Consider the following 13045-nt stretch of genomic DNA (forward strand, 5'->3'; position numbering starts at 1 on the left):
AAATTTGCTTCTTTCTCACAACAGCCTCATCTAGAAACAGACAAAATCAAGGAAGTGGAAAATCTAAACCAGCCGTATTACGAGGATTTCGTAGGGAGGCTCCATCAGAACCAGAGTCAGGAACAGACAAAAGTTCAGAGGACAGCACACCCACTGTGTAAATTACGATATTATTCAATGTTAAAATTCATTTGTTGTAATACAGTACTACATGTAGTATTTATTTATCGGTCACAGTAATCAAAATCATATAGTGCAATGCAAAGACTTCTGTATTCTGGTAATTTTTTCTGGTATACAATAAATCCAATAATATAATTGTTTTTTCATCCCTAGCAAATAAAAAGAAAAATTATATTCATTGTTGATATAGATATCTTGGCATTGAATCAACTTCATACAGACTTTAAATGCAGAGTTCACTTGATTCTATACAAAGATGTGTTAAATAATGTATATTTCATATAAACTAAAACACCTATGATAAGTCATCTTTATAATTCGCAGGAGAAAGTCCAAGTCTAGTGCAAAGAAGGACATCATGAAAAGAAAAACTTTTGATGGACGTGAAGTAACGTTCATTACAGAGAATACCCAGACAGACTGGGATTGGCTGGAGGAGGCAGAAAAGTCTGGAAAGGCCCGCCTTCTGGGACCAAGAGATAGTAAGTCTTATGTATAATAGACTGTCCTCTTTGGTTAAGGCTTTTACACTCGGGAATTGGAGCTTAGAAGTTGCACAAGACAACTTTTTTCACCACTTAAGGAAACTTTATTTTATGTTCATGTATTTCTCTAAGCAACAATTTAGGAAGAATTTTGCAAGACAGTTTAATTCGTTTCATTATATGTTCTTGTACAGCTTGAATTACATGTGATTTTTTCTTAGACATTCAGCATAATGCTGAACAATATTGAACAATAAACTGCATAAGGATGTGTATTTCAGTGTTGATAGACCAGTAGCTGCAGTCTTTTACTATTACTCAGGTACTCCATAGTCTTATGTTCTGCCTGATCAATGCATGAACACTATTTCAGAGTCCGAGAAGAACAAAAAACAAAAGAAAGACTCGCGTTCAACTCCAACTAAGTCCGTCCCCAAAGGTGAAATTTTCACCAAAATCTGCAGTGATAATAATACATACATTTGTAAACTGTCACCAAATTACCAAGACTTAATTTGTTGCACTTTGCATTCAACTCATGCAGATATAGAAAATGCATGATAGACACTCAGGTTACAAAATTGTACAGATACATGTATTTCTTTTGCTTGAAATTAATATTCAATATAAAAGTCTTCTTTTCAAAACTCAAAAAATTTAGGCGCACACATTTTGGATGTGGATCTATATATAAAAATGAAGCAATGTTTTGTTTTTTTGTGTTGTTTTTTTTTTTTTTTATAAATGACCCGTAAATATTTAACTACAATCCAGTCCACTAAAATTAAAAACCACTGGCAATACTGTGCTCTGTTTTAGTTGAGGTTAATTAACTACACTGGATTGATAAAGGTTAATTAACAACACTGGGTTGATTAAGGTTAATTAATGACACTGGATTGATTAAGGTTAATTAACAACACTGGATTGATTAAGATTAATTAACGACACTGGATTGATTAGGGTTAATTAACAACACTGGATTGATGTGGTGTAGAGGCACTTTTCTTCACTTTCTCACATCTTTCAGGTCTAAACTCTTTGCATGAAGATGATGATGATCCTTCAGGTAATAGTGCATCTTCATTCTCTCCTGAACACAATTCTGGATGATTAATAAACAACAAAATATATAAAAAGCTATGGATCAGTCTTTCCTAACTTGTTACAAGAGATACTGTATAAAAGATATTTTTAGCGAGACCCAACTTTAATAATTATTCAATGAATTATAGATGTATCTATATTTAGTGAGAGCTCCTTTTAACAACTTTATAATTTCAAGAAAGATAGCTGCTACCTTGGATATGAAAAAATATTAGCTATCGTAACACTATCGCTGATAATGCCAAAATTAAATCCTCGCTAAAAATTCTGCATATACAGTATTGTGTTGAATTTTTTCAATAAATTCTTTTCTTTATGCATATATAAGCAAAGCAAATTAAGGACATGCATTTAATATTACAAGATAAATTCAGGAGTCAGTCTGCTGAAATAAATTTTGATAACAAAAATGATTTCCACTTTAAATGTGCTCATGCTCTGTGTAGGCAAGAAGGAGGAGTCTAAGTCGGACATGCCTGTGCTGCAGGAGGAGTCCTCGGGTACCTCCCCCTACCCAGTCAATGACGAGTTCGGAGTCCCCATGTTAGAACTCAGTAGCGACTCTGATACGGTAAGATGGCATTTATTGTCAATTTGTGTAAAATTAGTCATTAAAAAATTGTAATTTGCTAAATTGATGGATTTAAAAAACATTGTGACAATATCTAAGGATGTATCTAGATGTGGCTGTATTCGCTGCCTATGTATTCCCCTAGATATGTGATTTGTTGAAGTGAAAAAAATGCTGAAGGTTCTAGTTGTAATATATATATGTAAGAAATGAAATGAATTTATTGTGTTGCAATAAAGAGTTCAGATGAGGAAGAATACACCGGGAGAAAGGTACAGGACGATCGTACTTTTATGCCTAGCATTGGTCCGCCGCAGATCCTGCAGGTAAAATGGGTGTGGCTTTGGTATTGGAGGCGTGGCTTTATTAGTACTTAGAGAGCATCATGTAGTCAGCTCTGGTGGTGTGACTAACTGTAGAATTTATACTGATGTACAATACATGTACTAATCATATAGTATTGTGGTTTCATCATTTTGGGTCAAATACCAATTTCTATTGTTGTCATTTTTGTAACAGGCCACAAAATCAAATAATCAGCTATATGCAATTTTTCCTCAATAAAAAAATAAACAAAACATGCAACAAAACAAATCCATGAAATTTGATGTCAAGGACAATTTGATAAAACCACAGTGTATATTAACAGAAGAGTTTGTTTTCATAGTCAACTGACCAAAGAGTTGTATACTAACTGGTTGTGTATTGAATAATTTTAACATTTGAATGCATACAGAAATTGAAGAAATATTACTTTAATTTAAAGAATTATAGTGTCTGGAAAGGCATATTGTTAAATGACTAAACATGTCTTGCTTTCCTAGTACTAGTATTAGAAGATCAGGATAGAAGTATTGAATGTTATGGTGCTATGAAAGCAGATAGCCTTGCACAATGTTAGAATGACTTTGAAGTGCACAAATACCCAAAACTGCATTTTTATCAACACACATTTTAGAAATTTAATCTAAATATACAAAAATTTGTACTCATCTTACATTTTACTCTAGTCATTCTGTAGAAAGGTAGGCAGTGTGTGAAATAAGCTAGTAGCTATTATCTTTTTTGACAGCAGATGCGGGTGTCAGGTATATTTCAGCTCAGCTTTGTTGTTTACATTGTAATGTCGAAAGCACAAAGAGATGGAGGCAATAAGGATGTCATTTCACTTTTATTAAAAACTCCCCAAAAAACCCCCAAAACTGTGTCTTCATGTTAAGCAAACGTAAATGTCAAGAGTAGGATTTCAATGTTGAGACAACAGCTCTTGTTTTCATCTCATTGTTTGGATGGAGCTAAAGGAAAAAGGTGTAACCAAAATCACACATTTTGTGTTAAATTTAGACAGACTTTAAACACAAGACTTAATATCAGATTATGTTGCATCATAGTAACAAATCTCAACGAGGGAATCCCTTACCACAAAGGAATATGTTTTTATTCAGCCAATGAATAGCCCCATGCAATTATACAATTCAAGCATTTGGAATAAATCAGTTTGAATAAGACCTTATTGTGCCTTAGTGCCCTCCATTCATTTTTAATGCAACTGCAGATTCAGAATGTTTGATATATATATATATACTTTATTTTTATTGTTTCAGTTTACAGCAAATAATTAATGTTCATTTTTTAGACTATGTAATACATGTATACCTGTGTTATTTTGAGTGTTTTTTTAATAAGCAATTTGTTGATCTTTTAAAATGCATGATTTCATTAATGACTTGATGGAGAACATTTACTTTTTGAGTTCATCAAGGATAGTATTTTTTACAGATGATTTATTTAAATATTCTTGATTAGTTAGTATATTATTCATGCATGTATAATGATGTAGTATATTCTCATTGAGAATGAATAAGTTGGTTATCTTAGCAGAAATGTACAATTACCAATTCATGTGAAAATCAGAGTTTATAAATAACCTGCTGAAACAGGATGGTGTTATATTTTTGTAGTACAACAGAGAATCGGAGAAAAAGGAAATTGAGGTCAGTGACCCTTCTGAGCGTGCTCAGGAGGAAGAGGTGGAGACAGAAACGGATGAACAGGGTCGCATTTACGGTATGTTTGGAGGGACGTGTGAATTCTGTGGACATGCTGTACAGCCATGGCCTACAGTAGAACAACAACAGACCTTACCTCCAGATCAGTTGTATTGTTGTAACGAGTACCGCGAGTTTGTAGAATTTACAACAGAACAGGCGCAGCTCATGGAGTCGCAACATCGCAACCAGACCAAGAAAATCAACATTTCTTCACATCCTCACTACGGAAGCTCCAAAGAGGACAGGAAGGTGGCTAAAGAGAGGGCATTACAGAGGTGAAGAAATATTGTATTGTTTATTAGGCATTACAGAGGTGAAGAAATATTGTATTATTGATTAGGTTCGTTACTGACTGTCTGCAGAAATTAGTCGGGGTATCAAAGTTCATGGAAGGCAAGTTGAGGCTGAGCCTTCTAATGGACATTAACAACCCCACAAATTTCTGTAGACAGTCAGTAACAAATCTATTAAGTGTTTTGTTTTGTTAAGGACCAATATGCAAATATGTATAAGAAAGAAATAAAGTTCAAAAAATGTTACATGCACCATGTTGCCATCTAGATTTTGCTACTGACCGTCTAGAGAAATCATGTGACGCATTTTATCCAATGACGGAGTTCATTCTAGTCTGAGGCAAAACAAACGTATCCATTGGATTAGGGATTGCTCTTGGATGTTAATGCAAAATTATACATTATTCTTTAATGGAAAACTTTTGTATTTAATCAGAGTTCTTTGATGAAGGTTAATGGCAATTTCAGGCTTTTTAAAGTATGAAAATAGTGAAGTATCAATTGAAAATAGAAAGCTGTGATTTGTAGAGCTTGTTCTTGCAACATGACGATTCACAGTTCCAAACTTTGGATATCCATGCAATGCCAATGTCAATGTTTATTGTCAGAGTGTTGCAAAAGTCCAATAGGCTATGAAATGAATACAATATGCAGAGGGCAAACTTCAAAAGAATTCAGAGGCAGATATTAACTATATACAACTGTGTATTATAATACTGTATACAGGGAAATATTTGCCCCCTTTTTATTTTCGCCCTTTGCCCTTGTTGTCAGTGGGCAAAATTGTTTTTCTTCTCTCATATTTCTCTTTTTAACACAATTGTGTCTGGGCGAATTTAAAACAGAGCAAAACCATCAACAAGTGTAGTAAGGCGAAAATAACACGGGACGAAAATAACCCTGTATACAGTAATCATTATAAAGATTACAATTGAAATGTTCCATCAGGATGAGAGAGAAAGAAATGCAGAGGAAACAACAAGAAGCCTCAGGATTTCAGCAGCAGTCAAATTTCTATTCTTGTAAGTTTACAACCTTATATAGTGCTTGTAGATGCTTATGATGCTCTACAGTCAAGCATATTGTAAGGGGGGAGGGGCTAAACAATTTGGATAATACTTTTCATTTGTCACCTGTTTGCTTGCAAGTTTACTGATTTTGATTTCTGCTCATTAACAAGGACAATTTGCCTTCATAATATCTTAACATCAGTTTTCACAAGTTTTCAAAGTTACATGTATATTTCACTTATTTCTTATTAATTTGCTAAATAATTATATTATTGGTGCTTATGTTTCTTTCTTCTTCATTTTTTTTATCACTGGAGAAACAAATTTGTGTTGGAAGTCATACTAATCATGCAATTGATTTATGGGGTTAATTTATTAAATGAACAACCTACACAAATTTGGTTCTCATCTGAGATCACAAATGATATTTTGATTTAGAAAATATGCCGTACTGTTTACCTCTGTGTCTATGGAGAAATTTCAATGAGAGACCTCCCTATCTGTAATATAACTTAGAAAACACATTATTTGTGATCTCCGACTTGACACCTGATTAATCACTTTATGTAACTTTGTGTTATTTTGTGTGTGGTCTAGCTGGTAGATCCCTTTATCAACACAGACAAGCGATGGAAATCCAAAATTTATCCAAAGAAATGGGTAGGTGCAGCATGACCTATTGTCCTTAACCCCAAATCCATCCCTTCATAAACCCAAACCACCCCCAGTCTGATTAGATTCATTCAGCATGTTTCATTATCATTATGTACATGTAGAATAGCTTGAACATATTGCCATCTCTAACACCCCCCCCCCTTCTCCAGAAATCAGAAATTGACCATACAATGAATCTAAACATACAGTACTTTTACTGAAATATGTACAGCTGAACATTGGTATCTCAAACACCAATATCTCGAATACCATGGATATGTCGAAGTGATTTTGAATTCCCAACAACTCATTCTTCAAGTATTTTACCCTCGATAACTCAAATCCTCAGATATCTGTTTTTTTCTCAGTCCCATCGAGTTCAAGATAATGAATTTTGACTATATTTTGCTATGGAAAACATTCGGAATTTTGTACAGAATATATTTTATAACAGTATCTTAAATTAGATGCCAAAATGTATGTAAAGTTTTACTTCAGCTTACTCAATATCAAGTGTAGACAGTTTATACTGTATATTCAATGCCTATCAAGAGATTTTTCTTTCTTTGCATGCAATACACCATCATGCTTATGTAGAGGACTTTTATCCCTAATTAATACATTTAAACTTTATCTCTCAATTTGAACTTTCTGCTTTCTCTCTTCTGTCTTTCTGCCTGTATTGATACCAGCAACACAAAGACGTTTCCATGGATTTGAGATGAATGCATTGTATGGCACAGGTAGGCTAATCGGAGAACGAGGCTACTAATTTTGTTACCTTCAATTTCATACATAGTGTGAAGTACATGTATTATTGAGATTTATCTTTCTAACATTAAAAATCAGTAATATGTATACACAGTAATTCACGTTTTATGAAATTAAATGATGAACTTCTGTTTTGTACACTGGACAGATTGAAGTTGATGATATATTTTTTTTAAAAAACAGAATATTATTATACTGAAACAAAAAGTACCCTACCATTTTCAGTGACTCCAGAAGTAGGAAAGAGCTGGTATTGGAAGTGCATGAGTTTTTGATAGAATTCATAGCCTTACTTGTATTAATTACTGAGAACTAAGTGTGTATGTCAGTCATTACCTGAAGGAGAACTATATATAGCTACAATAAAAAGCATGTTATGAATGGGGTGTGGCTTCAATTCATCAACTCATAACAATTTACTATGAGCCTTCATTTTTCACGTTACAGATAGCCAATCACCACCGCCTTTACCGAGCATAGGTTATGGGTTGTTTTGATATTCTGCTTTTCAGAGCTACATTTCCCTCACAGCCCCCTCACTGTCATAGTAGTACTGACCCTGGTGTGTGACAAAATCTATTTAGAGTTACCTCCCTTAGTTCAATGCTTTTTATCATTTGCTGATGAGCTGGGTAAGGAAGCTCACAGATTGAATTGTGAACAAAGCAGGCTAGAATGGAAGAAACCTACTGTGTGCTTCCTGTTTAGACTATGTTAACAAAGAGGTGTGTTTGCTGTATGAACTATGTATATTTCCAAAGTTCTCGTTTTGTAAAGGAGTCTGTGTCATATGACAATATATTCTCCATATGTTTGTTCATATAACGTACCTCACATAATATTCATCTGCACATTTCTATTTTTTGTGTTGTGTCATAGGAACAGAGTTTGCTTGAACAAAGAATGACTTCTCGGCAATCCATTGTAGTGTGTTTATGTAGTCTTGTCCTGTGTTGACAAGGATTTGAGAGGATTATCATTTCTATGTAGTGTCCCCCGTGTGTCTGTCCTGTGCAGCTTTATACAGAAAGTGCATTACTCCTAAAGTGAATTCAGTTTGTCAGGGGTTTTTGTGTGTGATTAAGAGTACCATTTTTCTAAACCCAATTGAATATCATAGAATTAAAAGAATGTATTGATTGCATAATATAAAAACTTTGATGGACTGCAAGTTTGTAAGCATGTAGTATCGGTAAATGTTAAAAGAATGGTAAACTAGTATACAATTGTATTTGCTTCCATTGAATAAATCTAACATAACAGAATGCTTACACATATAATCGGATTATTCCACTGACCCAATGCTTCTCTGATTAAGCTAGGAATATTATATCAATCATTAATCATAATAATTAATGATAACAAATGACAATTTGGAGAAATAAGTACTGATGTTATACAGTGCATTATAAGTAATTTTATTTTCTATTATCATAATGCTATTTTAAACATGTGTATAAATGTAATCTGTCAAACGTTTTATGACATATTTATTTATAACTACAGATGAAACTTTTGATACACATGGTAAAACTCCTACCAAATCAGGGTTAAGTTTCCATAAATCTAGGTCCACTGGCAGTTTTATTCACTCGCTGCCCCGCTCGGGTGCCAGTAGGCAGCAAGAAAAAAACGACAAAATACTGACCTACGCAGAACTTCGAAACCCAGAAAGTCGCTCTGGGCTGGCAGGTAGAATACGCTCTGTGGAGCAGGAGAGTGATCTATTATAACTCTGTGTTAATGTATGTCTTATATATTCCAGTATATATTTATCACTAGCCTAATGTACACTCATGCTACTTGGAGGTAACTTTTCAGCATTTGTTGAAGGAATATAATACATGCAGTTGTTATATGTAATATTACTTGTATCTATGATCTGTCGGAGTTATGGTTCTTGTTCATGGTATAAATGGATGTTGGGAAGTGAGGGATTATAATGACTGTTCATATTTATCAGTTGATAGCTGGTGTTAGGATTAGTTCTTGAGACTGCTTCTTCATTGATAGAGATGAACTCGTAACAGCTTTTCCCGTGTGTCATGTCATAAAAAATAACATCATGTAATACTGTAGATTCCTAAATATACGGGAGGAATTTGATAGCGTAGTTTCACACGAGGCAACACTTGCGAAATAAGATTACTCGCATTTAATTTTCTTTTTGCTAAAATACATGTACAAACTCTTGATTAACAGAGGAATTCATGTTTTTTACATGATTTGACGTATACGAGTCATTTTGCGATATTAAGTACTCGCGTAAAATAAGGAATCTACAGTACCCCACATTACAGTGTATGTCGCATCATAACATTACATATATTATCTGATCAGAATTCATACCACTGTACTTGTCAAATATGTCATTGAATGGAAGAAGGAAAAATTCAGATTTTATGTTCATTATTCATGTTTATCATCTTGATTTCATATCGCATCTCTACCTTTAATGAATATGATTGTCAATCTTCAAGAACAGTTGTAATACCAGTAATTGTGATGTTTTAGTTGCCCAGAAGATGAAAACCATAAATTATCAGCTCTCCTCCCAGAAATGTTTGGAGGAGGGCTGGACTGTCCGTCCCCCAAGCCCGCTTCTTGCCGATGACGAGGACGACACATTCATTCCAGAGCCTCTCAATATAGACCTCATCCGCAGTGGAAAGGTACAGAACTGTCTTCCAAATGTTGTTTTTAGACATCAGTTAGATGTTCTGGAGTCATTAATGTGTGCAATACACATGACATTTAGATAGTTTGTGCACAGACTTGTTGTTAATGTTGTACATGTATTCACAGCTGGGTCTTGTGGAGAAGTTCTATGAAAATGGACAAAAGTTCCTGACCATGTTTCCAGATGGAACGGGGAATATATTGTATCCTTTTTCTGCAATGTAAATGAGTTCAACAATACATAAACTGCAGTGTCACATTTCCCACTAAAACAGTCTAAATCATTTCAATCTACTGTAAATCTATTTTTTGAGAATGAATGAATTTATTTATTCTTTTGATAGTGGTACATCTTCCTTAATCCATACTTAGCTATCCATCAGGTAACCTAGCCATTGCCATAAGCTCCGTGCAGCTGGGACAGTTTAATTACGTGGTGCAGGCGGACACGGAGAAGTCCAATATTCTGGCCGTGTTTGAACCCAATGGATACGCCTCCTGTTATCACTGGAATGGCGTCCTACGGTACGTCAGGGTAGACATCTTATGATATAACATTTCTTAATTTCCTGGTTCTGAAATTGATGCGCTCTGTCAAAAAACAAGTCTCCAAATATCAGAACTACAGAAATCAAATTCACAAGCAATTTTTAAAATTATAGTTAACTAGACAATTTACAAAAATTAAAATTACACACATATTTTAGATATACTCTTTCATCACTGTATGTAAAGGCCCTCGAGGAATTGAATGCATGGCACAGATTTCTGTCCATGTTTTTTGGTAAATCTTTGATCTACAACTGTAAAGAATGTCTATTTTGAAAACCTTCTGAAGTAGCGAGTAGGAACTTGGATAACATTTTTTCCAATACCATTACAGCACCCATAAGTAAATCTGAAGCGCACATCTCAGAATTCATGAATTGCTGTATTGCAGATTATGTATGGACCAGTTGGGGGGGATAGAACTAGATGACACAGGTGCCAAGAAGAGGAAGTGGTTGTGGAAGGACCAGCACACTCATGTTCATGCTCCACCATTCCAACCTATCCACTTCAGTCTCAATCAGTACATCGGGATCAGGATCCTGACCCAGGAGAGAATGGTCCTCGACTTTAGCGACAAGGACCGAGGAAAGAGGTTCAATGTGGGGTCCAGACTGAAGGTGAGGCTAGGAACGTCACTTCTAAAACTTGTCTTGTAATTGATGAATGTCAGAATTTTTTAAAAAACTGATGGCTGTACTTTAATTTTGTTTACAGCTGAATAATGTTGAAAAGATTCCACCAAAAGAAATCGATGAAAATCTTTTGTATTTGGAGGAGCAGAAAATCCGCGTAGAGTAAGTCCACAGATATTTAATTCCTTTGACGATTCTGTTCATTGAATTTGAAATACCGTATAGATATAATTTTTAGTGAGACTCAAATTTAGTGATTTCTCCATGAAAATGGGTATACAAATTTAGCGAGAGCTAATTTTAGCGACTTTATAATTCCAGGAATTTTAACAACTTTTTAATTCCAAGAAAGATAACTATGACCTCCGATACGGAATAAATTGTTATACTGTATATATAGCACTATTAAATTTTTAGTGATCTCATCACTCTTGCTAATAATGCCAAAATTAAATCCTCCATAAAGATTCTGCTTATACAGTATTTGATGTAAGGTAAATCAGTAGATATGTAAGTTAGCAGGATAATAAAACCAGACTGAATTGGTCTTTTCTGTATTTTTAGGAAAACGTTGGACAAGGTGGCCACACTGTTGAAATTCCCCAAATCTCCCAAGATAGACAAAATATTACCTCCCCTTCACGTGACCTCCAAGGCCCTGAAAACGGAACGGCTAAGGCAAGAAAGGGCTAATCAAATAGCAACGCAGGAGGCCAAGAAAAATAAACAGGCCCCCATCCCTGCTCTGAGTTAAACGTGTGACAGAACTCATTGTTTTCCATATCTGTGTTCAGTTTTGTCAGAAGTTGATTGTAAGACTTGTTTGAATCATCATGACCGGGTGTAGTCTATTTTTAATTTCCAGTGTAAGTGTTTCTATGTAGAGAGTTATATTTATTCTCATTCTCGGGAGTTTGAATGGCAATATAGTTATAGGTATGCAGATATATATATATATACACATAAACTGAAGTACACATGCTGCCAAATCTTGCTGCTCTCTCTATATATATATTGCAGCAATAAATTGTAGATGTCTTAGTCAAACTTCGTACACCTTGCTTCTGTTCACCATACACCGGGTATGTCCTTGCTTGTAGCTCAACATAAATACGTCTACTAGTCATATAGAATACTGTCTTTTTATAGTCACTCTTTACCGTCAAATAGAATACTGTCTTTTTTAGAGTCATTGTCATTTTGATATTTTTTCCACCTTTTTGTGTACACATCTGTATATGGATGTAGTTGGGGTTGTTTTTTCTTCTTCTGTGATATTTGTCTTTTATGGTTTGTTATTTGTTATTCTATAATCATTTTGTTAGTCTGCAGTGTGTAGAATATTCCATCATTGTTAAGGTAATGCCATACACAACACACACTTCCACTTTTCAAAAGCTGAATTAGGGGAATTTGGTAATCATAGATTTTGTGATGAACATTTTAAGCTGTTTGAACTTCTTTCAAATATCGTTAAAAATCTGTCTGTTGATATCAGATTCGTGCACTGCTGATCATGTGACTAAATATAGTGTTTGTGGATTATACTGCTGATAAGTTGATATATTTTTAGACTCGCTTTTTTGAACATTATTACATGTTAACACAGTATTATATGCATTTATATACACATTGCACAGGATACTATAAGTATCCCGATATTTGTCTCTGTACCAGCACAGCTGAAATGGAAAATTTCACTGGTTCAAACAATCCAGTGACAGGATTGTTTTTTTTTTTTAATGATTAGTTTTCGTTTCCCATTTTGAAGAGTTTTGTTATATATTATACATTAAATCATAAGTTTATTTGCATATCAAACATTGTATAAAACAAAGATTAAATCCTTAAAAACTCTGAGGATTTTCTGTTCGTTGTATATCGAGATGTTACATTTAAAAATATCGATTCTTATAACTTACAAAATATATGTACCTATTGGACATAGAATACTTGATATTGTTCAGTAAAAATAGGGCACCGCTAAACCGGTACATGATATGCCCGCATACATTATTGACCCAGGAATATGAACAAGTAAGAAAGGATTATCCACA

General features: G+C 34.3%; 1 protein-coding gene across 1 annotated transcript in view; it reads left to right on the forward strand.

The window, feature by feature from the left end:
- The window catches only part of LOC125657996 (uncharacterized), an 89382-nt gene extending 76536 nt beyond the window's left edge, over positions 1-12846 (forward strand). Inside the window, exons 98-112 of the mRNA XM_056149232.1 lie at positions 25-157; positions 508-665; positions 1699-1737; positions 2222-2346; positions 2586-2672; positions 4308-4672; positions 5639-5712; positions 7573-7605; positions 8632-8817; positions 9640-9797; positions 9931-10007; positions 10177-10329; positions 10745-10973; positions 11071-11150; positions 11553-12846. Of these exons, the coding sequence (XP_056005207.1) occupies positions 25-157; positions 508-665; positions 1699-1737; positions 2222-2346; positions 2586-2672; positions 4308-4672; positions 5639-5712; positions 7573-7605; positions 8632-8817; positions 9640-9797; positions 9931-10007; positions 10177-10329; positions 10745-10973; positions 11071-11150; positions 11553-11742 (2087 nt within the window). The 3' untranslated portion in view covers positions 11743-12846. The remainder of the gene's footprint in view (positions 1-24; positions 158-507; positions 666-1698; positions 1738-2221; positions 2347-2585; positions 2673-4307; positions 4673-5638; positions 5713-7572; positions 7606-8631; positions 8818-9639; positions 9798-9930; positions 10008-10176; positions 10330-10744; positions 10974-11070; positions 11151-11552) is intronic.
- The last annotated feature ends 199 nt before the right edge of the window (positions 12847-13045 follow it).

This window comes from Ostrea edulis, chromosome 9, assembly GCF_947568905.1.
Source record: "Ostrea edulis chromosome 9, xbOstEdul1.1, whole genome shotgun sequence".
NCBI classification, from domain to species: domain Eukaryota; kingdom Metazoa; phylum Mollusca; class Bivalvia; order Ostreida; family Ostreidae; genus Ostrea; species Ostrea edulis.